The sequence below is a fragment of the Urocitellus parryii genome, chromosome 1, assembly GCF_045843805.1.
Source record: "Urocitellus parryii isolate mUroPar1 chromosome 1, mUroPar1.hap1, whole genome shotgun sequence".
In the NCBI taxonomy this organism is placed as follows: Eukaryota; Metazoa; Chordata; class Mammalia; order Rodentia; family Sciuridae; genus Urocitellus; species Urocitellus parryii.
The window spans coordinates 127018798-127043778 of NC_135531.1; the positions used below are offsets into that span (position 1 = coordinate 127018798).

Consider the following 24981-nt stretch of genomic DNA (forward strand, 5'->3'; position numbering starts at 1 on the left):
TCAGTTTGCTTATTTGTAAAATGGACACCATAATGCTACTGTCTTGAGCTATGGTCCCCTTCTGCCAGTGGACATCCCAACCATGGCTGTTCACAATATGACACGTAAAGCTGTCAATTCTCATTCAGTGTAACACTCAGGAAACCAAATTCTGTAGAATTTAGGGTATAATGATATACACATTAAACTATCTAAAACACTGGAAATAATTAGTACTGTGATTACAATATGCTTTAGCATGGAACTAATACATTACCTTGAGTTATAAAAATATTTACTTTGCAAGGCATGGTGGTGCACGCCTGTAATCCCAGCTATTCAGAAGGCTAAGACAAAAGGAAAAGATGATCACTAGTTCAAGGCCAGCCTGGGTAACTAAGAGCCTATCTCAACATATTTTTTTTTTTAAACTGGGTACGGTGGCGCACACCTGTAATCCCAGCAGCTCCAGAGGCTGAGACAGGAGGATCAGAAATCAAAGCCAGCCTGAGCAACAGCAAGGTGCTAAGCAACTCAGTGAGACCCTGTCTCTAGATAAAATACAAAATAGGGCTGGGGATGTGTCTCAGTGGTCAAGTTTCCCAGAATTCAATCCCCGGTAGCAAAAAAAAAAAAAAAAAAAAGATCAGGGATGCAGTTTAGTGGCAGATTACTTGCCTAGTGTATGCAAGGTCTTGTGTTCAATCTCTAATACAAAAAAAAAAAAAAATGTTTTTTTTAATTACTTTTTCCTAACATCTGTCTTACCTAGAAACAAGTGAAATCACTTTAAATTCTTTCAGTGAAAGCAGAGATCACAAACACCAAGATATTTCACTTTTTTATTTTCCATCAGTTGCAATTTTAGGGATACACTGTCAGTTCTAATTATTCTTCCCATAACAAAACATGTTCCTGCTTAACCAACTCTGGAAGAGAAACTGCAAACAGAAAACCAACTTTCCTAGACATACACAAGGAACCAAGAATTTTCTATTTCTGCCTTGTACACAGTAATTACAATGGCACTATACTTATTATTCTACCATAATATGTCTTCACATTTCAAACTGGATTATTCCTAAAATATTGGGTTATATTCAAGCAATAAAAACAAGAATAGTAAGTTCTAATGAATATTTTTGCATCTGCTTATTCCAAAACTAGTTAAAACACCAGTTTGTAATTCTTTTACCCATTCAACAAAGGCATGATTCTTTTAACTTGACTGAAGTTGCAAGTCAACACTTCACTGGAGAAAATGTATGAGATTACAGCAATAATTTCTGAAATGAAAAACTGCAAGTTCTCCTCTCTTTAGCTTCTTTCAGTCCATCACTACTCGGCATGTTCCTGCTCTTGTCCTGGAATTAGCCACCGAATACTCTCAGTTCGAATGGTAGCATACATAATAAAACTAATTAAAAAGAATAAGGAAAATACGAGCAACCAGTCCACGCTTTTTATCAAAGTGCTGGGAAGAGGGCCTATTTGGTCAGCTTGAGTTACCACTACATTTTTCTTGGCTTCTATACCTGAAAGAAAAATCAATTGTTTCAAACCAGAGAGAAAACACATCCGACACAGATTTTTTTGAAGTACGATGCATGGTATGCAAAATGACATGCAATCCTAAAATAAACACCACCGCTATTATATCTGGGATGAATTTCACCTGCTTGTCAGTATAATTTGTAGCTTGCCTTTCTCCCCACCACATCAAAGGATCAGGAATCCATTCAACTATTCCAAGCTAAAATTCCAGAATTTCTGTGGACTCATCAGAGATTTCTTAGTCAATGCCTTGTAGGAGCTGCCTTTTGTTCTCCTGAGACCAAAGTTTAACAAGCAACTAGTAAAGCTACTTATTTGCAGGAGTTCACAGAATGTTTCCACATGTTTAAGTAATGCTGAATTCAAAATGTTTTTAAATAAGTTACTGAAAAAATTGGTAGAACTAGCAACTATTAGGATTGTAATCACCAAAGACACTAGGACTCCTAGATTTTGTGTGTTCTACATTTTCCTAGAGCAGTGAAGAAAATGGCTTCCTCTCCACACACCAGTCTGGGATCCAGTACTAGACCTGGATTCCTAACCACTTTGTGGCCCACTTGCACACCTCCAATTAACTTAGCACTTTGCTCTTTAGTGTTAAGAGAAAAGTGATTGCATGCAACTCACTATATCTGGGAAGTGTGTTCTAATTTGAACTTATTTCCACTAAGTACACTTCAGAAAGAAGGGATACTCTTAGTTAAGACAGTAAGGCTTTTGAGTAGTTAAGTTTTACAATGGTGGAAATTTTCTTCAGTTTAAATGCTCAAACTCTTACAAAGAGTAAAAAGTGGGCTGGGGATGTGGCTCAAGCGGTAGCGCGCTCGCCTGGCATGCGTGCGGCCTGGGTTCGATCCTCAGCACCACATGCCAACAAAGATGTTGTGTCCGCCAAGAACTAAAAAATAAATATTAAAAATTCTCTCTCTCTCTCTCTCTCTCTCTCTCTCTCTCTTTCTCTCTCTCCTCTCTCACTCTCTCTTTAAAAAAAAAAAAAAAAAAAAAAAAAGAGTAAAAAGTGAAGTTGTGTTTGTTTGGTTTGGTTTGGTTTGATTGTTTGCAGTGCTGAGAATCAAACCCAGGGTCCTACACATGTTAAGAAAGTGGTCTTACACTGACCTGCACCCCAGCCCTGGCCATATGTTTAAACATTAAGGAATTAAATTAAAGAATTAGAATAACATCTGCAAATGGATTAATAAATGAATGCCAACAAAACAAAAACAATGCAGACATATCTCATAAGCATAGTAGTTGGACGAAATAAGTCAGACACCCAAGAATATACACAATACATCTCCACTAATACAAAACAGGTAACACTAGACTGGTATGGAGTCAAGACTGGCTATCTTTGCAGAGGGGCTATTTTGCTCATGTGTTTCTTGTACCGAGTATGGGTTACTCAGGGTATAGATATCTTTTTACATACATTTTCAGTTGTATGTAATGTTGAAATTTCACTTTATAAAAATTCATCACCAATGATTTATGTAATTTTGTGTAAATATTAAATAACTAAAAATGAATATAAAAAGGTGTCTATAGGTAAAGTGTATGATATATGAATTATATTTTAATAAATCTTTTTTTTTAAATGGTATCTATAATCATTAAATTACCTACTCATGTTAAGCTTGCCACTGATGGAGAGGTATTTAACAAGATCACGAGTTCGTTAGAAAAGAACTTTAATTAATTAATTAATTAGTTTTTAAATAAAATAATTTTGACACTTTAAAGTCAATCTAAGGATTTAAGCAAATCAAAAGGTATACACTGCCAGGCGCAGTGACGCATGCCTGTAATCCCAGTGGCTGGCGAGGCTGAAACAGGAGGATTGTGAGTTCAAAGCCAGCCGCAGCAACTTTAAGACTAATAAGCAACTCAGTGAGACCCTGTCTCTAAATAAAATACAAAATAGGGCTGGGATGTGGTTCAGTGGCCCTGAGTTCAATCCCCAGTAACCCCCCAAAAAGAAAGGCATACACCCCCAGAAGTAAGATATCTTCTTCCCCAGCATATTATTGCTACATACCTGTCTGGTTAAAAATGAAGATTTTCAGTGTTTCCAGTGTTCGATCTGTATGATTGAATCTAGCCATTGGTTTAGCTCCTTGAAATAACAAAATGTTAGGAACAGCTACAGTGCCAAACCTGGTAGAAAGGCTGAGAGAAAGAAGTCAATTAGAAAACCTGGGGCTGGGGATGTGGCTCAAGCGGTAGCGCGCTCGCCCGGCATGCGTGCGGCCCGGGTTCCATCCTCAGCACCACATACCAACAAAGATGTTGTGTCCGCCGAGAACTAAAAAAAATAAATATAAAAAAAAAAAAAAGAAAACCTGAGTTAATTAATAGCAAGCTTTCTCATATCAGAATGGTGGAAATAAATGAGAAAGGATCAGTTTTGTGTGACCTGAGGAGATTTCCGATATTCAAATTTGAAGCTTTCAGTTTTTTCTTGACCTCTTTCCTTATGGGTCAGGATTGGGGGTATTCCTGAATTGCTTTCTATGACCATGTGAATCTACCCATGACCCAATTATTCCACTATTTAAGTTCCTAACTGTTAAACATCAGAACAGAAAATTCTAATTCACGGACAAAGCACACTGTATCAATTTATTTGACAGAAGAAATTTCAATTTCTTCAGAATGCCCATCTCCATCCCTAAAAAAAAAACAAAAACATCAACTTACAGAAAGCAATTGATTTGGTAATTGGTGCAAGGGAATATATAACGTAATGCACCAGGAAGTTCACAATTAGGGGAAGAGGACTTGGAAGTAATCTGACCTGGGTAGGATTATTTCACCTCTACAAAATACAGACCAGTCTGGGTTCTAGTCTCAGGCCACTGAACCAGTTGTGACCTATGGGCAGATTATTTAACCTCCCTAAACCTCAGCTTCCCCCATTAGTGAAACAAAAATATTGAATAATCAAAATATTCTTCTCATCAAGTAACATGCTATTTGCATATTAATATATGAGATTCCTATGTTATGATTTAGATCTTTTTTTTTTTAATGGTATTGGGGATTGAACTCAGGGGCACTTGACCACCGAGTCACAACCCAGCCCTATTTTGTATTTTATTTAGAGACAGGGTCTCACTGAGTTGCTGAGGGCCTTGCTTTTGCTAAGGCTGGTTTTGAACTCATGATCCTCCTGCTTCAGCCTCCTGAGCCACTGGGATTATAGGCATGTGCCACCTCACCTGCCGCCTATAATTTAGATCTTAAACGTCCCCAAAAACTCATGTGTTGAAGGCTTTGTACCCAGTGCAGTAGTGTTCAGAGGTGGGGGCTTTGGGAAGTAACTGGATCATAAGGTCTGACTTCATTAAATGATTGATCCATTTATGGGTTCACAGCTTAATGTGTTTGGGGTGAGGCTTGTGACTACAAGCAAACTCCATCTACTTCCTGGCCACCAAGAGCTGAGCAGCTTTCCTCCACCAGGTGCTTCTGCTATGATGCCTTAGCACACCGGCAGGGCCTGAACTGACCAGGGGCTGAAGCCTTCGGAACCATGAAACAAAATAAATTTCTATTTCTTTTATTCCTTTATTCTTTTTCCATAAAAGTTTCATGTAAACATTAGCAGTTATAGACCAACACTGAAAAATATTAGTAGAGTACAAATTAATAAAGCCTTTACCATCACCTTGACCAGGTTCCCAACATTCTAGACTGATTCACACACATTGTCTTGTGACCTACTAAGGAACATCTGATTTAGAAGAAGTGGAACACAGTTTATAAACTGGCCATGATCACAGCACTTAGGGTAAATGCAAAATATCTGAATAAATTCTCTAACTTGTTTTATTAGACATTTTAAAAAGATGAGCCAAGGGTGGTGGCACATGCCTATAATCCCAGCTACTTGGGAAGCTGAAGCAGGAGGATCAAGGTCAGCCTGGGCAATGTAGCAAGACCCAATTTACCCTCCCTCCCAAAAAAGATAAAAACTGAGTGGGCAATATAACAGAAACATAAAACAAAGGTAAATGTTACTTTAATGGGTTAAATTAATTCATTACTTTATTGAATGTTTACTGTGGAACTTGCATGCAAAGAGTAGATGTAAGAGCTGGGTACGGTGGTGCACACCTGTAATCCCAGCAGCTCAGGAGGCTGAGGCAGGAGGATCACAAGTTCAAAGCCAGCCTCAGCAATGGGGAGGCACTAAGCAACTAGTGAGACTCTGTCTCTAAATAAAATACAAAATAGTGCTGCGGATGTGCCTCAGTAGTTGAGCGACCCTGAGTTCAATCCCTGGTACTCAGAAAAAAAAGAGTATATGTAAGAAGGAGGAAGGAAAGAAAGGAAAGACAAGAGAAAATACAAGGAAAGGAAGAATGTCAAAGTAAACACAGAAAAAGGGTCCTAAGAGTTAGGCTGACAGGGATGGGGACCTAATCTGCAGGTTAAAGTCACAAGAGACCTCATACTGTGACACCAGTTGCACTAACTCACTCTGGCCAGGACCCTCCAAAGTCCTTTGGACTTTATTCTGCCAAAATGTGACACCTTTAAATCCACCACACAGAGACCAAGCCTCTTTTGTTAAGGGTCTTCCAAAAAATGATGCCACTGGCTTTCTCAGAAGTTTGACACTCTTGCACTAATTCACTTTTTTTTTTTTTTTTTTTTGACACAGGATCTCCCTGTGCTGCTCAGGCTACTCTCAAATTCCTGGGCTCAAGTGATTCTCCCACCTTAGCCTCCTGAGTAGCTGCGACTACAGGCATGTGCCACGGCAACTGGCTGACACACCTCAGTCTTGCCTTTCCCTTCCTTCCATCATCGCATAGTTCCACCACCTCCTCCTCCACTTCTAACTTATCTAACTGCAGCCTCCACATAACCGCACCATCAGCCAAAAGGATGAGCCATAAACCCCGCCATGGGAAGATACCTGCTGTGCTGAGATGCATCCAGTGCCAAAAAGTGAAGAGTTGGAAACGCCCGGGGCAGAGAATTAAAATGAGGGGCCAAGCTGGCGGAAAACCGGCACCATGGAGTGTAGAACAGTACCAGGGTACAGTCACTACCATTCGGGTTTAGAAAATCCATAAGGTCCTGTGGTGAAAGAAACAGCACCGACGTCAGCAATAAAGTACATACACGTGCTTCTGGCCGGACACCCAAGAAAGAGAAACGCCCGCTGCCTCCAGAGAGAGGAACTTCAGCTGGGGGCAGGGAGAGCTGCGCAACTTCCTCAGGAACCTTTGGGATTCAAACCACATGGATCCAGGAATTAGTAGAAAAGCAGTACCAAATGACATGGTATGTATTTTCCTCTAAGCTTTTCAAATATGACTAGAGAGCTGTTTTAGTATTTTTCATAATCCATTACTTCAAATGCAAATACTCACAGGGTACAGGTCACTGCCCATGCCTTTGAATTGTGCATCTCAAATACTATGATTTAAATCCCAAAGGCCCATGGTGCCACTGGGAGGTGGTGAAGCCTGAACGGGATAGACCTGGAAGGTCTTAGGCATTTCAGGTGTGTACTTGAATGGGATTTGGGGTCCTTGGTTTCTTCACACTCTCTCTTTCTTTCTAGCCTCCATGAGAAGAGGGCTTCTTCTGCCACACACTCCCAACATGATGTACTGCTTCACCACAGGCCCAACAGTGACAGTGTCAACGGACCATGATCTGAAACCTACAAAACTGTCAGCTCAAACAAGCCTTTCCTCTTTTTAAGTTGATTATCTAAGGTATTTTGTTAGAGTAACAGAAAACTGACTAACACATCCATCAAACAATCTCAAAAGATATTTGAGTCTGATACTATGATATCAGACCCAAGCTATCACTTTAGTAGAGCTAAGTCTATACCAAGCAACTGGATCAATGCATGAGGCCAAAGGTTACCTAAAGTCAAGTGTGCACTGTCCTTACCACCAGCTATTTAAACTATAACTCAGACTATCCTGGTTATGTATGTGACTCAGTAAAACAATACTGCAGGACTAAGGCAAAATGTTTACCACATTCAGGAGGGGATGTGAGACCCCAGGCTGACCCTTGTTCCTAGAGAAGCTACATGCACTAACTGTATCATGCCCTCCCTGACAAGAAGCAATCACAGCTTTCAGAGCTGGGATTTATTTTTCTCATACAAGCAGCCTGACTTCATCCTGCTCTTCTGGCTTCTCAACTACAGAAATTGTCAGTCATTGTCCCAGAATTCCATTTGGAATCATCATTTATCCAACTAGCTGGAAAAGCATGGCTGGGTTTAGGACAACGGTCTCAGCTCTCGCTCCAAAACAATTACTGGTCCACATTCTTTAGAGGAAAGAAAATGACAATCAATGTGACATAACTTCAAGGGAATTATAAATACTTCTCATCTAAATACTGCTAAATTATAATTTAGTTCAATTTTGTTTTGTTTTGTTATTTTGAGACAGTGTTTCACTACTTTGCCCAGATCAGTCTTGAACTCTGGGCTCAAGCCAGCCTTGGGAGTAGCTGGGACTGCAGGCACAAGCCACTGACCAGTTGTAACTCAGGAATTTTATGTTGCCTCTGTAATAAATACTTCGTTTGAAAGCAGGACAAGTGTTCTACCACTGAGCTATATCCCCAGCTCTGGAAGTCAAATGCTATGATTCTGATGCTAACCAACTATCTATCCACTGGGGTTTTTATCATAAGGCATGATGGTGAGATTACCCAAAGAATGACTAGATTTTGGCCACCTAAAAAGCATAATTGAGCCAAAGTGGTGCCCTCCTGTAATCCCAGCAATTTGGGAGGCTGAGGCAAGAGGATAGAAAGTTCAAAGCCAACTTAGCAACTTAGTGAGACCCTGTCTCAAAAGAAAAAAATTTTTAAAAAGGGCTAGGGATGTGGCTCAGTGGTAAAGCACCCCTGGGTTCAATTCCCAGTACCAAAATAAAGCATAATTAAACTGTGAGCTCAAAACTGTGAGCTCATTAATTCTATTTCCTCCTTTTCCTATAAATTTCACCAGAAGCAAAGTCAACTTTCATTAACAGGGCCACTCAATGTTACCCCCCACTAAGAACATGATAAAGATGGTGGCCCTCCCTGTGAAAAGCTGGTAGAGTATTCATCATAGGACTCATGCACTGAAAGGAGAAAAGTGCTAAATGTTTTTTCTTACCTGGGACATATTTAAAATTTTCAGAGTGAAATTCTCCAACCCTGTCACATTCCTCTCCTCACAGTTCACCTTTGGGGACTTGAGGCTCTCGGTATTATTGGTGTCCTCTGCAGGGGCAGGATCAGGTTCCACCACCTCAGGCTCCGCATAGTACTCCTCTTCTCTTTCAGGGAAGCTTGTCCCACCTCTGTCCAGAGAGAAGAGGCTGTCTCGGGCACTGCACCTTGAGTCTTCCTCTCCATCAGCACCACAGGTGCCACCACTGGGCTCCAAGCTCCGTCTGTCCTCAGCTTCCCCAGGAATCACAGACAGCACCACCATGGGATCTTGGTTAGCGTCCAGCCCCAGCCCAGCACCAGCCTCCTCCGAAGCCCTGTCCCGGCCCGTGCGGTCATGTGGGGGCTCCTCCTCGCTCAGGTACACAGCCCCTGCCTGGAGATGGGAAGCCGGCTGCCCCTCTGACCATATGTGATCATTTTTCTCTGCAACTAAAACATGCCAGCATGTTCAGTGATAATCGACTCAAAAGTAAATGAACTCTTCAAAAAATGAAATTTTCGCCTGTGGAGAAAAAGTTATGCTTCCCATCAGACTATCAGAGGACTATCACCATTCTCCTTTTCAGGAAGATTGTCACCAATCTAGATTAATGGGTACCAAATAAGTAGACAAATACATAGGTTCACCTGGACCCCACTGCCTGCCTTATGAGTTATAACCAAAACATTCTGGTGCAGACATCTGATCAGGAAAATATGATATAAACACTTCAACATTTTCGTTTGCTTGATGAGAATACTTAATAAAATAATTGTTGTTGCTGTTGTTTGGGAGTTTTTTGCGGGGAGAGGGGGTGCTGTAAACAGGGATTGAACACAGGGGTGCTTAACCACTGAGCCACATTCCCAGACCTTTTTTATACTTTTATTCAAAGACAGGGTCTCACTAAGTTGCTTAGGGCCTTGCTAAATTGCCGAGGCTGAGTTTGAATTTACAATCCCCCTGCCTCATCCCAAGTGGCTGAGATTACAAGTGTGCACAACCCAGCAGAAAATAATAGTTTTATGCAAGACCCTACTAGGTCAAAGCATCTATGCACCCTTGGAACAGCTCTATGAGATGTGCCAGATGGGGTGATCAAGTTCACATAATAGATGACCAAGATAAGGCACAGAGAAACTCAGTGCAATGCCTGATGGCACACAGCTAGTGAGTGGCAGAGCCAGTTCTTTTTTTTTTTTTTTTTTTTAAGAGAGTGTGAGAGAGAGAGAATTTTTTTTTAATATTTATTTTTTTTAGTTCTGGGAAAACTGGAAATCCATTTGCATCAAAAAGAAGCTGAATCCCTATCTCTCGCCATGCACAAAAGTTAACTCAAAATGGATCAAGGAGCTTGATATTAAATCAGAGACACGGCATCTGATAGAAAAAAAAGTTGGTTATGATCTACATACTGTGGGATGGGGCCCCAAATTCCTCAATAGGACACCCATAGCGCAAGAGTTAACAACTAGAATCAACAAATGGGACTTACTCAAACTAAAAAGTTTCTTCTCAGCAAAAGAAACAATAAGAGAGATAAACAGGGAGCCTACATCCTGGGAACAAATCTTTACTCCACACACTTCAGACAGAGCCCTAATAACCAGAATATACAAAGAACTCAAAAAATTAGACAATAAGATTACAAATAACCCAATCAATAAATGGGCCAAGGACCTGAACAGACACTTCTCAGAGGAGGACATGCAATCAATCAATAAGTACATGAAAAAATGCTCACCATCTCTTGCAGTCAGAGAAATGCAAATCAAAACTACCCTAAGATACCATCTCACTCCAGTAAGACTGGCAGCCATTAGGAAGTCAAACAACAATAAGTGCTGGAGAGGATGCGGGGAAAAGGGCACTCTTGTTCATTGCTGGTGGGACTGCAAAATGGTGCAGCCAATTTGGAAAGCAGTATGGAGATTTCTTGGAAAGCTGGGAAAGGAACCACCATTTGATCCAGCTATTCCCCTTCTCGGTCTATTCCCTAAAGACCTAATAAGAGCATGCTACAGGGACACTGCTACATCGATGTTCATAGCAGCACAATTCACGATAGCAAGATTGTGGAATCAGCCTAGATGCCCTTCAATAGATGAATGGATAAAAAAAATGTGGCATTTATACACAATGGAGTATTACTCTGCATTAAAAAATGACAAAATCATAGAATTTGGAGGGAAATGGATGGCATTAGAGCAGATTATGCTAAGTGAAGCTAGTCAATCTTTAAAAAACAAATACCAAATGACCCCTTTGATATAAGGGGAGTAAACAAGGACAGGGTAGGGACGAAGAGCTTGAGAAGAAGATGTACATTAAACAGGGATGAGAGGTGGGAGGGAAAGGGAGTGAGAAGGGAAATCGCATGGAAATGGAAGGCGATCCTCAGGATTATACATAAAGACATATAAGAGGAAAGGAGGGGTAAGACAAGATAATACAAATCGAAGAAATGATTTACAGTAGAAGGGGTAGAGAGAGAAAAGGGGAGGGGAGGGGAGGGGAGGGGAGGGGGGTTAGTAGAGAATAGGACAGACAGCAGAATACATCAGACACTAGAAAGGCAATTTGTCAATCAATGGAAGGGTAACTGATGTGATTCAGCAATCTGTATACGGGGTATAATTGGGAGTTCATAACCCACTTGAATCAAATTGTGAAATATGATGTATTAAGAACTATGTAATGTTTTGAACGACCAACAATAAAAAAAAAAAAGATTAGATAATAAAAAAAAAAAAAGAGAGTGTGAGAGAGAGAGAGAATTTTTTTTAATATTTATTTTTTTTAGTTCTCAGCGGACACAACATCTTTGTATGTGGTGCTGAAGATCGAACCCGGGCCGCACGCATGCAAGGCGAGCGCGCTACTGCTTAAGCCACATCCCCAGCCCCAGCAGAGCCAGTTCTAAGGACAAAGGCTTCTGGTTGCTACTCCAGAATGGGCCTAACTCGCCTCACAATGAATCCTTGGAGGATGCCAGGCCATTCTGCCTAAGGAACACTACTCAAGCCACAAAGCATCTCCTTCCTAGAATGACCTTGACAGCTAGACTCTGCTGTCCTACCCGCCAACCTTGAGCTGCTGTTCTTGGAATGCTAAGAGATGGGCCCAGCAGTGCAACCACTACAGCAGGAAGGAGAGGAGGACTTTCCTCCCACTTTGGAGCCAGAAGGTGGGTCCTGGGCTAAATATTCAGAAAAGGGAAGAGTCCCGGGCAATCCTGGTGCCCATTTAGCAATTGCCATAGACCTCTGTGGATGACTCCTGCTCTCCAACTCAATTCAATGCCAGACACCAGACACTGACCAATGGAAACAAATGATGCTGACTGCCCTCAAGAAAAGCTTACCATGTGGCTTGGGAACTACCAGTGAATTGTGTCACCGGAGTGAGAATGAGGGGAAAAATAATTTGTGTGTGTAGGTGTGTGTGTGTGTGTATTTGTGCGTGTATAAAAATCATATGATAACATAATATATAGTATATATAAAATGAATGAGTCAGGAGTGGTGGCACATACCTATAATCCCAGCAGCTTGGGAGGCTGAGGCAGGACGACTGCAAATTCAAAGCCAACTTCAGCAATTTAGAGAAGCCCTGAACAACTTAGTGAAACCCTGTCTCAAAATTAAAAATTAAACAGCTGGGGATGTGGCTCAATGGTTAAGCAACTCTGGGTTCAATCTTTGATACCAAAAATCAAACAAACAAAAAAAAATGAATGAATGAAAAATATTTTTTAAAAGTGGGGCTGAGGATGTAGCTCAGTGGTAGAGTACTGTCTAGCATGCATTGGACCCTGGGTTCAATGCTCAGCAAAGAAAGACAGACCCCAAAACTCTTCTACTTGATAAAAACTATAAATCCATATATCCAAGAATCTCAACAAATCCCTAGCTCAACCAACTACACCAAAGCACATCAAAATCAAATTGCTCAAAATCAGTAACAAAAAGAAAATCTTAAAAGTGTCCAAAAAAAAAAAAAAACCAGATATATGAAGGACAAAGGAACAAAGACACAGATGACAGTGGATTTCTCATTGGAAATAATGTAAGCAAGAGCAGAATTTTAAAGTACTGAAGGAAAAGAAAAAAAAAAAACACAAATCTTGAATTCTATACCCATCAAAAATATCTTACAAAAAACAAAGATTTTTTTTTTTTTTTTTTTTTTAAAGCCCCGCAGGGACTGGGGTTGTGGCTCAGCAGTACAGGGCTCGCCTAGCACATTTGGGGCACTGGGCTTGACCCTCAGCAGCACATAAAAATAAAATAAAGATATTGTATCCAACTGCAACTAAAACAAAATATTTTATAAATAAATAAATAAACCCTGCAGTGGTGCACAACTGTAATCTCAGCTACTCAGGATGCTGAGGCAGAATTACCTGTGTCCAAAGTTCAGGACTAGACTAGGCAACAAAAGAAGACCCCCTCCCTAAAAAAAAAAAAAAAAAATCCAAAAGCTGAGATAGGGACTCAGTGGTAGTATGCCTAGCATGTATAAGGCTCTGGGTTCAACCCCCCAGCACTAAAGAGAAGGAGAAAATAATAATAATAATTATTAGTATTATTAGTATTATTATTCACTGCCATAGACTCACACACAAAAATCTTAAAGGGACTACTTCAGGCAGAAGAAAATGAATACCAAAGGTAAATAAAGATCCACATATAGGGGCTGGGGATGTGGCTCAAATAGTAGCGCGCTCGCCTGGCATGCGTGCGGCCCGGGTTCGATCCTCAGCACCACATACCAACAAAGATGTTGTGTCTGCCGAGAACTAAAAAAATAAATATTAAAAATTCTCTCTCTCTCTCTCTCTCTCTCTCTCTCTCTCTCTCTCTCCTCTCTCACTCTCTCTTTAAAAAAAAAATCCACATATAAAAGAATAAAGAATGGCAGAGTGGGAATTACATGGATAAATGCCCACAATTCTTTCCAAAATTCTTGTTATGAAGGGGACAAGGAAGACAAGGTAGTGTGTGTGTATGTGTGTATATATATATCTCCAAAGAACTAAGAGAGGTTTTTATTTGTGTTTTTAGGACATAGGAACAATTTGAGGATATATAACACCAATGGAAAAAGAGGCAGGGAGGGACAGGCGACAATGTTAGGCAGCAAGTGAGTCTGGTCAAGCACTTCTGTGACTACAACAGAGAGAAGGGCCAGGGTGCCCAGGCAAGGAGCTTTGGCAGTTTTGTGGGGAACAGGATCACACTGGTGCTCCGTCTATAGCCTTTAGTTGATGAGCATAAACAAGTTTGCTGCACAGGAAAAGAAACCAGAGAGTTGGAGAAGAAAGAAAGGTGCCAGGTTTGGGGGTCAACCCTATACCAAAACACCCCAGCTCCATGGAGATCTGCCCTTACTAACCTAGTCAACATTCTAGATCCCCTAAGTAAATAGAGAATGATAAAACATTGAATCTCCAGAAGAAAAATCTCAGGGTACATTTTTCTCTTTTGTTTTTGGTACTGGGGATTGAACCTAGGGGCACAACCCCAGCCCTTTTTTTTATTATTATTATTATTATTTTTATTTTGAGACAAGGTCTTGCTAAGTTTCTATGCCTCCTTAAATTGCTGAAGCTAGCCTTGAACTTGCAATCCTCCTGCCTCAGCCTCCCTAAACACTGGGATTACAGACAGGTGTGTGCCACCACACCTGGCTCAGGAGACAATTTAGCCTCCAGGTAAAATTCCAACATGCCTATAATCCCAATATCCTGGGAAACTGAGGTAGAAGGAAGGTAAGTTTAAGACCAGCCTGGGCAACTTAGCAAGACTCTACTTCAAGATAAAGAAAAAAAAAATTTAATTTCTTTTTAAAAGGGCTGGGGATGTTTTTAGAACCACAAAAAAACAACAATAAAAAACTTGTACACTATGCCAACAGGGACAATTTAGAATCCAGATCTTTCTGATCATCCTCAGATAGATGTTCCCAGCAGAAAACCAACAGAGAATCTCGGTGATGCCCAGAGTTGGTATTTTGAGTTCAGGAATACAACCCCTTTCCTCCATGAAGATATATGTGTACATAGTTCAAATTAGGAACAACAGCAATCTTACATTGTCATTTAGCTATTAGGAAGAAAAGAAACAATGACGGATGAGTGCAGTGGCCCACATCTATAATTCCAACTACTCTAGAAACTGAAGCACGAGGATCCAAAGTTCAAGGCCAAGGCCAACCTGGGCAACATAACTAGACCCTGTCTCAAAATTTAAAAAACAGGCCCCACATGACATGGCTCTGTCTGTACTCCCAGTCCCTGTTTTGTCTGGTTCATCACTGAATCCTCAGAGCCCAACTATGTCTGGCAGTAAGAATCTGCTGGCTGACTGCCTGGTGACTGGTGGCAGGGGTCTTGAGGCCAGGAGTTCACTCCGATCCTTAGGCACCTGGGCAGCATTGCCGCTCCAGATGCTAATCTGCCAGTGGTGCTCTCTACAGAGAAAGGTCTTAGGTTTTCAGCCACTCTGGGAAGGAACCAGCTGGTGAAGTTTCCTCTGTTCTCACCCTACTCATGAGCAGTCCACGATGACCAGTGGTCCACCCCATGGCTGGTATCATCCTCAGGATCTGCATGAATGTGACCCCGACTACAAGATGGGCTCACATTGATCCAACAACAAGTCAGTCCCCTGAGTTAGCCGAGGATTCTGTCAGGAAACAACACATTTAACTTGGGCAATTGAAGAACTGAATAAGGGGGCTGGGGTTGTGGCTCAGTGGTAGAGCGCTGCCTAGCACATGTGAGGCACTGGGTTCGATTCTCAGCAACACATAAAATAAACAAATAAATAAATAAAATAAAGATATTGTGTCCAATTACAACTAAAAAAAAATTTATCAAAAAAAGAAAAAAGAACTGAATAAGGGACCACCAATATGTGGGCTCAGTATAGAGACTAAAGCAGTGATAAGGAACTCAAAGGCCAGAAACAGCAGAGGGGAAGGCAATCACTGACTTTACCGGTCCAGAGGCAAAAGCAGTTACAGAACCTGGAAGAACACATGCAGCTCAGAGAAGGCAGCTTTCTAACACGGTGGCCTTTCAGTCAGGGGACACAGCCCGCCTGGGCTAACCCCTGAGGGAGTCAGCTAAGAAAATCAACATACTGACCTCACTTTCTCCCACCCCCTCCAACCCAAAGGCAAGAGACCAGCTGTTTGTCTACACATGCCTTCATACCTCTGAGGCTAGTGGCTAAGTGTACTGGGAATACAGAGATTTGGCTGTGAGGTCAGGCAGACATGGGCTTGTCTCATGTGACTCCTTAATTTCTGACTATATGACCTTAGCAAAGACTTACCGGCTCTTGAGGCTCCTTTTACTCATCTATAAAATGGGAACAATAACATCTACCGCATAATATTTAAAGATTAAATAACACTTTGCACTAAGCACAGTACCTGGCACACAATGAGTGCTTTCATTAATGGTAACGGTGTGACTGTACCTCTCCCTTCCCCTGGCTCAGCAACAGTCAGCTGCCCTGCCTCTGTTTTTATTAAGGTGTGAATGAAAAGCAAGGCCAAAGGTCTGGACTGTGAGGAGGCGGTCAGAAGAGCAATAAGACTAAAGCCTCCATTACCCACTCTAGCTATCGTCCAGGGTGACTGCCTTCCCCCACTTAAAGGGGTCCCTGCAAGCCTGACTTTGGTGGTCTCCAGTAGTTTTTCTAGTCTGTCCTTTATCGAGGCACCTGAGGCTTCCCTAGAAAGTGGTCCAGCAGAATGAACTCCAGCGTGGGCTTTGAAGTCAGAAACAGGTTCTGTCTGCAGAGATGCAAACTTGGGCAGATTGCTTGGCCTTTCATCTCAACTGTAAAATGGAGATGTTAATGAAACCATGTCGTAGGGTTGGTGGGCGGACTAAATGGGATAAAGGTGCACAGCACTAGGCACGGTTCCTGGCTTCTAAGAAAGGCCTTAATAAACGTCGGCTATCCGTTATGATGATGGTTATGAATAATAAAGAGCTCATAGCAAGAGGGTACACCTCGATAGGCGTTTAATACAAATTCCTCCTGACGGGGTCACTGCCGGCGATCCCCGCCCGCCATCCCCTGCCCCGGACCACTGACGGGCAGGGAGCGGGGCGGGGGGGAACCAGGTCCGGAGCAGCGCACAGCAGGGCGAGCATCGCGGGCCTTGGCGCAGGTAAAGAGCGCCTCCCGGGCCCACCTCCTTCTCGCCCCGCTTTTACACACCACCGCCTGCCGCCCTGGTCACTGTCCCGGCGCGAACTCACCCTCCAGGCCGCGGGCCGGAAGCCCCAACAGCCACAGCACTACCTGCCACCAGCCAAGGAGCCGCATAGTGCGAGGCGGTGGACGGCGGTGACCACCCCTGCCGAAAGGCAACCGGCGCACAGCGACGCGAGTCACGCTAGCGCCGGAGGAAGCCTGGGGGAGAAGAGTCGGGATCGCGGGCGCGGCCCCGCGCCGCCATCTTGGCGTCTGGCGGCTGCCTCGGGCGCCATCTTGGAGTCGGGCGGACAGCTTCTGGCCGCTGATGTATGACTGGCATTCCAGGCCCAGCCCCAGATGTCGCAGGTCTTTTTCAATTCTCCTGACCCCGAAGTCCAGAGGAGGGCTCCAGCAGAGGTCCGTGCTCCCATTCGTTGCGTGCAAATCAGCACCTGTGTGGGCAGCAGGCCCGAGGAGATTCCACCCTGCGTTTCCAAAGACAGGCCCTGAAATCGCCTTCAGGCACCTTGTGGAGAGGCAGAAACTTTGGAAGCTGCAGGTCTTCAAATCTCTTACTTTACACGCTACTCTAGCAAGGATTGCCAAATAGAATCAGGATAAACCCAGTGAAATTAGAATTTCACATTAACTTAGAAATGTCTAAAGGACAATTCTTATAACTGAATATGCTACATTTGTGGTCTTAGCCGTACCTGTTTGCTCAAGGTAGGAGTCTTTTGTTGGTTCATTTTAACTAAGGGAGGGTCTCAGAAAACAATCCCCCAAGTATAGCACTGTGGCATGCTGAGTCTTTTGAACTAAGAGACATTGGAAGGCCTCTTCAGAAGCAGCCTCAGAACCAAGGTCTCTCCCTTACCCCCAAGCAAGCCATAGAAATGTTGAGGAACAGCCCAGGGGGCTTTTACTCCAAGAGAGATGTTACAGAGAGGCAAATCATACCAAAGCAATGAGGCTTTATTAGGGCTTGTACTTGAATTGGAGAGAAACAGCACCACGGATAGGGTTCCTGGACCCGCTTTTAAAAGAGATATCAGGCAAAGTTTTTATGGGTTGGTGGTTGTGTGTGTTGTTGCCTACTGTTCAGGATTTCTACACACGTTTCATCTGATCTTTGCTCTAGGCACCTTGGATCGGGTCTACACTCGGCATGGTGATTGGTTATTGGCTCATGCATGTTGAGTCTGCTCATCTGGAAGATAGCGAAGGCTCATTACTGCCATCCCAGGAAGATCATACAACAGATAATATAGCTGTCCAGAGGCTGCTGGAAAACCCCTTTACAAGCTTTAAAGAAGGCAGGTAGTGTAAATTCAGCCAAATTAGCTTCTGAAAAACAGAAAACATGATTGGGAACTTGACAGTTTCTTATTCTCATTCCCCCTGAGAAATTTTATTCTCCTTAAGGAGTCATGAACAAAAGTATCTTTAGCTCTTTCTTGCTGACTGAGGACATCCAACCTCTGGTAACTGGAGGTGTAAAAATCTCTTGCTGGCTATTCTAATGGCAAATACAAGTCCCAATTCCTCTTTTGAAGGTATTTGTTTAAAACCTTACATCACCTTCAGTTTGACCTGAAGCTGCTGTAACCTCAAGGAAATAAATTTAACCAAGAGGTTTATAACATAAGGACCAAAGAACATTAACAGTAAGATAATTAACAGAGGTCCAAGAAAGGGTAGAGACCATGTTATTATGCCAGGTAAAGCATTCCTTACAGCTTTCCTGTAAACCCACTGGGTCTGATCACATATCCTTTTAATGTTTACCTCAACTTATCCTAAGTACAAGTATTTATCAAAATACAGCAGAAAGTACTAGTGACAGGACATGCCACCCTGTTCTACCAGGAGATAATCTAGTGCTAGACTGTTGTCAAGAACCAAATTTGCTAAGAAATTAAGGAAACTTTAGTCCTGTAATAGTCTCATGGGTGTTTGGGTGATTATTTCAATTGTGGTTAGATTGTGCAGGGTAGTTTCACGATTGGCCAACCCTCCCCATGGTGCATCCATACCTACTGTGACCCTTTTGCCTGCTAAGATAAGGCTTATATCCTTCTTATTACAGTATAAAAGAAGTGGGTTTGGGTAAAATATGGAGATTTCTGAGGGAGCAAGAAATCCCAGAGTGTAATCACTTTTGAGCCACAGGTCATCAGTATAATCATAGGCTAGAGTCTCATCAAGGAAGGAGGTGGTAGAGTTTGTGGCCAGGTGGGTATTTGCAGGGAGGCAGCATAGCCAGACCTTGCCATGGGGTGCACAACTAGAAAGAACAGTTGAATTATTCCTGGCCTCTAGGTCTCTGTGTACCCATGATACTGGGGGAAGAGAGCATGGCCTTGTTAATGGGCCATGAACTTCCACAAGGATATTGTTCAGCCAAAGAGCTTTGGAAATGATTTAGTAAATAAATGTCTCCAAGCAATGTGTGTCACTGTATAATTCTGAATTTTGCTCCTTGTCAGGGAGTCTTAATGCAGGGGCCTGGACAAGCTTTGAGGACTTCGATGCCTTCTAGTAATCTTCATCTCAGCAGAGGGTCTGCCACGGGACCAACATGAGCTTCATAAAAGAAGGTTTAATGCATAAAAATTGCTTGTGAGTTTTAAATTAAAGAGACAGACTCTCATTTACCTTTATTCCCAGCTCTGAGATGGCTTCTCCTAGCTCCCGCCTCCAGCCACCTAATGCAGTGGCGAGATTTACAGAAGAGACTGGCAAGAGAGAGAGCGCACGCCAGGGAATGAGCTTTTATTGGGGAACAAAAAATTCAAGGGAAAATCCCATCCAATGAAGGTTAAGGGGGGCAGCATCCCAAGGTCAGGGCCAGCGATTGGGTCTTCAGGTCAGTGGCCAGGCACACCTCTGCACAGACAAGCCCTCATACCTGGGACAGGGTGTGGGATGGCTTTAACACCGCTGTGTCCAAGCACCTCTCACCCAGCCAGGGAGGTAACTCAAATCACGTGCGAGGATGGCCTCCCACAAGAGGGGTTCCGTATTACCACTCCACCCCACCAGCCTTTTCTCATTTTCTTTTTCTTTTTTTTTTTTTTTTCCCACAAGACTAGGGATTGAACCAGAGGTACTTTTCCACTAAGCTACATCCCCAGCCCACTTTACTTTTTATTTTGTGCCCACTAAGCTACCCAGGCTGGCATCAAATTTGTAATCCTCCTGCCTCAGTCCCCCAACTAGCTGGGATTACAGGCTTCTGCCACTGTACCTGATACTATGAGATATAAATAGATAGATTAGATAGATAGATTTATTTTAGTTATAGATGGACACGATTTTATTTATTTTTTAATGTGGTGCCGAGAATGAAACCCACTTCCTCTCACATGCTTAGCAAGTGCTCTACCACTGAGCTACTACCCCAGCCCTGTTACTGTGATTCTTAGTGGAGGAGAATATAAATGAAAGCATCTTTTAGATCTAGGACTATCAAGTATTGGGCATTCTAAAAGACCTGGGTGGGCAGGGTGTAAATTTTTTTTTGTTTTAAGGTGTGCACTTTTATTGAACTGGTCTCAAGTCAGTGAGTGTACAGTTAAGCCCTGGCTGCCTCTACACCTTAGCCCACTCCCAGGGAGACCAAAAGCCTTCATACATCTCAAGTTGGGGGACAAAAAGGGGGGCCACGATGGCTGACCATTCAAAATAAAACAAAATAAAAAAGTATTAAGGAGAAGATTTAAAAATTTGCATTACATAATCTACCACACGGCCTGCGCAGTGGTTTCATTAATGAGGTTCTAGGCATAAAGTTAGTTAGAAGAGATCGAAATAAAACACAAGACTCAGTTACCTTATTTCTATTGCTAGGTCTGAGACGGCTCACCCCTCTGGTTCCCTCGCCCAGCAGGGCAGCAAGGATTACTCAGGGCTAGCAGGATAGAGAGAGAGAGTACGCCGGGGACTAGCCTTTTATTAGGGAACAAGAGATTCAGGGGAGAATTCCATCCAATGAAGGTTGAGGGGGGGCTGCACTCCAAGGTCAGGGTCAGTGATTGGTTCCCCGGGGTCAGTGGTCAGGCACACCCCCACACAGATGGGCTCTCTCATCAGGAAAGGGTCGGGAAAACTTCGACTTAGCCAAAGTGCCTCGGGAGTCACCCGATCACGTGTTAGAATGGCTTCCCACAACATAATTTACACAAAAGCAATTCTGTCACCTCCCCTGTATGGACTCGGGTGAGGGTGTAAAATTTAAGGACTATATGGTGATGTCTGCTTCTTTAACCATAGAGGTGAGAAACAAATCATTATTTCCCTACAAGCTTTTTTTTTTTTTTTAAACAAGATAGAGTATTGCCAGAAGATCAGAAGGCCTGATAAGCCCGTGTTTAAGAACCTCTGCAACAGTTGTTGGATTCTTTTAGAACTTTAGGTTCGAGAGGATATGGCCTTTTCCAAGAATGGTCTGTTCCAGATTTCAGTTGTACCTAAACCGAGTCTATATTTACAGCATATCTGTAAAGTCAGTGTTCCAAACTGAGGCCTGCATTGAGTCTTTATGTTGTCAGGAAGGTGCTGGAGTTTAGAACTGGGGCTGTCAAGGAGGACTGGTAGATGAATTCCTTATCCTGGTTCTGCAGGAACCTGTCATCTATTCTTCCTTTAGGAAAATAGAAGCACCCAGTTTACTAAGAAGATCCTTCCCTAACAGGGGTATAGGGCATTCTGAAACATACAGGAAGGACTGGGCAATGGCTGTAGACCCAACTTTACAACTGAGGGGAAAAGTAAAACTTCTCATCTTAAGCTGCCCATCTATAACCATCATCATGCAAGCCGACATTGGAAGAGAGCAGGACTCAGGCCTCTTCAATCCAAGTGCCAATTTTCCCACTTGGGGAACCATGCTTGGACGTGAGCTGCTGCCCAGCTGGCCTTCTCGGGGATGATGAGGACAAATCCTTTTCAAGTGCCCTTCCTTTTGTCAGTATGCTCACTGATTTTGACCTTGGCATCACAGCTGCACTGGAGGCTGACTGTAGATCTTAGGAGCTTTGTATGTTAACCTCAGTTTGTGGCCAAATCAGGGTAGTCAAGAGTATATCTTTTTTCCTAGTTTTCTACCCTTCTTGGCCTCCTCTGCCCTGTCTTTATTGTTATATACCCTGAAGGCCTCTATCATGAGGCTGCCAGTGCCTTGCTGGGGTTCCTTCTTCCTTCCCAGGAGGGTATAAGCCACCAGAGAAAATTAAATATTTAGTGAAGAAATAAGACACAGAGTCAGAAAAATAGTTTTAAGGAGCTTGGAGCACCTGATAGGTCCAACCCACACAGAAGCTGGAGCTGAATAATTAGAAAATGTCTCCCATTGTTTTTTTAAGGGGTATATCAAAGGCAGGGATAAGGTTTCAGGGGTGAGGTCTTGCTTCCTAATGTCTTGCTGTCAACAGGTTTATTGGCATCTTGGCAGGTCACACCCATCTCTGAAAGGTTGTGTGGCTGCGGCAAGTCATCCCATCTCTGGTGCTATGTGGGACCAGGCAAAGCTGACTAGAAATTCACATGTATTGGGGCAGTTTTGCCCTCTGGGATTGCCATGGGAAGTTCCCAAACACCAGATTTTCCTATTCACTGGCTACGATGCTGATTTTAGTTCACACCTAGTCCACAGGTGGCTCTCGACAGGCATCCCCCACCAAGGTCAGCAGGAGGACCTGGGGTCCTACCTAAGGTTTTACACTTTCCTTCAGATATCTGGGGCAGCTTTTGTCATAAAATGTATAATCATCCAAGCTTCCCCTCCCACCAACTCCAGGTCAGTATTGGTGTATTTTTAGGAGGCCTCTCATAGGGTGTCTTAAGCACACCACAGGATTTTTTCCTTTTCCTGGGTGACCTCAACTTTGTCATAATAACAGGTTTGACTAGGCATCACTTCATTCCCTTAGAAACACAGGTTAGAGCCAGTCATGTAGCACATGCCTGTAATGTCAGCGACAAGGAAGCTAAGAGGATTGCAAGTTCAAGGCCAGCCTCTGCAACTTAAGAAGGCCCTGTCTCAAAGTTTAAAATATAGTAATAATAAAAAGGGCTGGGGATGTGGCTCGGTGGTAAACCACCCCTGGGTTCAACTGCCAGTACCAGAAAGAAAAGAAACAAAGGTTGTAAAATATTCTATTCTAGCTCTGTGGATGCGCTCCTGGGAGTCCCATTTAGGGTCTACACTTGGAACCACACATTCCTCAGGTTATTGGACATTATATTCCATGGTGTTATCTGCTTAATCTGTAAGCTACTTCAACAACCTTTTATTTTATTTTATTTACTTATATTCTTTTTACTTCTTGCACTTTAGGAATCTTGTTGAGGAATTTGGATCCTAAGCCAACATAATGGAAGACTGGGCCTACATTTTCTTTTAGTAGGTACAGGGTCTCTGGTCTAATGCTTAGGTTCTTGATCCACTTTGAGTTGAGTTTTGTGCAGGGTAAGAGATAGAGGTTCAATTTAATTCTGCTAAAACTTACAGATTTCTAGTTTTCCCAGCACCATTTGCTTCAACAACCTTTTTAAGAATCCATTCCTTTTCATTAAGAGTACAATTACTACTGCAATCATATCCTTCCAAGCAAAGACAAAGGTCAAACTTAATTTAAGGAACTCATCCCTGAATCTATTAGGGTTGTCTGAAAAGTTCCTAAACTTTTCCTTATTTGGGGCCATGTCCATTACTAAGAAGGGGGCATGCACCCTAATCATTTCTCCACCTCCATCTGACACTTCCCATAGGAGGAACAGATTCCCTTGAGTAGGATGGGTGTCTTCTTGTTTCCTGACCTCAGTTCCATTAGAGATGGAACGGGTGGATTAGGTGGTCTGAGAGACTGAGAGGAAGAGACTTCCACTTTGGATGAAGTGGGAAAGGAGCCAGGAAAGAGCTGTCAGTTGGTTCAGGAGATAGAAAGGGCAGTGCTGAAGGGAGTGGAGTAGATCTTTGTGCTGGATGTGAAGGGGGTGCAGGATTCTGAGGAGAGGGACTAGGCTGCTGGCAGGGCACTGGGTGGAGGTGAGAGTCAATCAGAATGTCTGGGTGGTGGGTCTGTAGACTTAGCAGACTTAGAGGTTACAGCCACAGAGACCCAAAAGGAGTCCCTCAGTCCAGGACCTAATGTAGCTTCATAAAGATTTGGACATAGAGAATTTCTGTCTACTTTTTCTCCTTCTTACAGAATGGTTAGAGGTGGAAGATGGTGGTATAGTTTAGGGACCTATTTTTATTAGCCAATGCACATGGTCCCCCAGCTTGTATTGAGGCTAGACAATTTGGGTGGGGGAGAAATCATTTATTTTTCTTGAGACCATCAAGTTCAAATTGGTCCCAATTAGCTATCAGACAGCCAAGGGGTGAGTCTTTCAGAATGCTCAGAAAATGTCTGATATCTTTATAGTCAGTGACCAACAATCAGAGGTCAAGGTGATAGATGTAAAACCTCAAGAATGGACCCAAGGTGGGTATGTGACTTTTCTGGTTCCATGAGGCCTGTGAACAGAGATGTTGGCAAAAAAGATAAAATAAATAGGTACGAGAGGAAAGAGAAAAGGGGGAAATAAGCTTCCCATTGGGCTACTGATGGTGTCCAGAAACTTTTAAGAAATCCTCAAGAAGCTCTTATACTAAGTCCAAGATCTGCTGAGTTCAAGTTCATGCTTTCTTTCAACTGAAAAGCAGGAAAGAAGGTGTTTTATAAGACAAGCAAAGAGGAAAGACAGGGTCTCAGGATCTCCAAGGGCCGTCTTCCAGAGAGTACAGACATTATCCACATAGGAACAGCCAAATGGCACAAGATCTGACAAGTTTCAGGTCCCCACAAATAAAGACATGGAGAAAAAAATAACAGGAAGAATCAAAGGCACTCGTAAAACAGGGGTGTGTCGGGTTCAGGGCAAAACTACAACTGAATCCAAAACAGTGCCTACAGAGACTACCAAAGAGGTGAAACCCTCCTGCAGCCTAAAATACCAGGACAATCAAGAATGGGGCCA

At 42.8% G+C, this 24981-nt stretch overlaps 1 protein-coding gene and 1 long non-coding RNA gene across 3 annotated transcripts; one reads left to right on the forward strand and one right to left on the reverse strand.

The window, feature by feature from the left end:
• Positions 1-807: 807 nt before the first annotated feature.
• On the reverse strand, positions 808-17524 carry Txndc15 (thioredoxin domain containing 15). Its single transcript, XM_026398190.2, has 5 exons — positions 17016-17524; positions 8693-9180; positions 6464-6627; positions 3575-3705; positions 808-1514 (listed from the first exon to the last, which is right to left on the reverse strand). Exons 1-5 carry the CDS (start codon positions 17080-17082, stop codon positions 1318-1320), a joined length of 1047 nt encoding a protein of 348 aa, XP_026253975.2. The 5' UTR covers positions 17083-17524; the 3' UTR covers positions 808-1317.
• Positions 17287-19574, forward strand: LOC144256230 (uncharacterized). 2 transcript variants are annotated; one of them, XR_013344037.1, is made up of 3 exons: positions 17287-17370; positions 18095-18273; positions 19443-19574. It is a non-coding gene; the product is annotated as an uncharacterized LOC144256230 (long non-coding RNA). The 2 variants fall into 2 exon arrangements; XR_013344036.1 differs by lacking the exon at positions 17287-17370 and adding an exon at positions 17424-17512.
• Positions 19575-24981: the final 5407 nt, after the last annotated feature.

Bases quoted from the DNA above. Each gene is read 5' to 3' on its own strand.
- Txndc15 (XM_026398190.2), bottom strand. From the start codon at position 17,082: ATGCGGCTCCTTGGCTGGTGGCAGGTAGTGCTGTGGCTGTTGGGGCTT. The intron at 3,706-6,463 runs GTATCTTCCCAT...TCTTTCTCTCAG, and splicing joins GATGCATCTCAGCACAGCAG to CCTTTCTACCAGGTTTGGCA. The intron at 1,515-3,574 runs GTATGTAGCAAT...TTTTTCTTTCAG, and splicing joins CTTCATTTTTAACCAGACAG to GTATAGAAGCCAAGAAAAAT.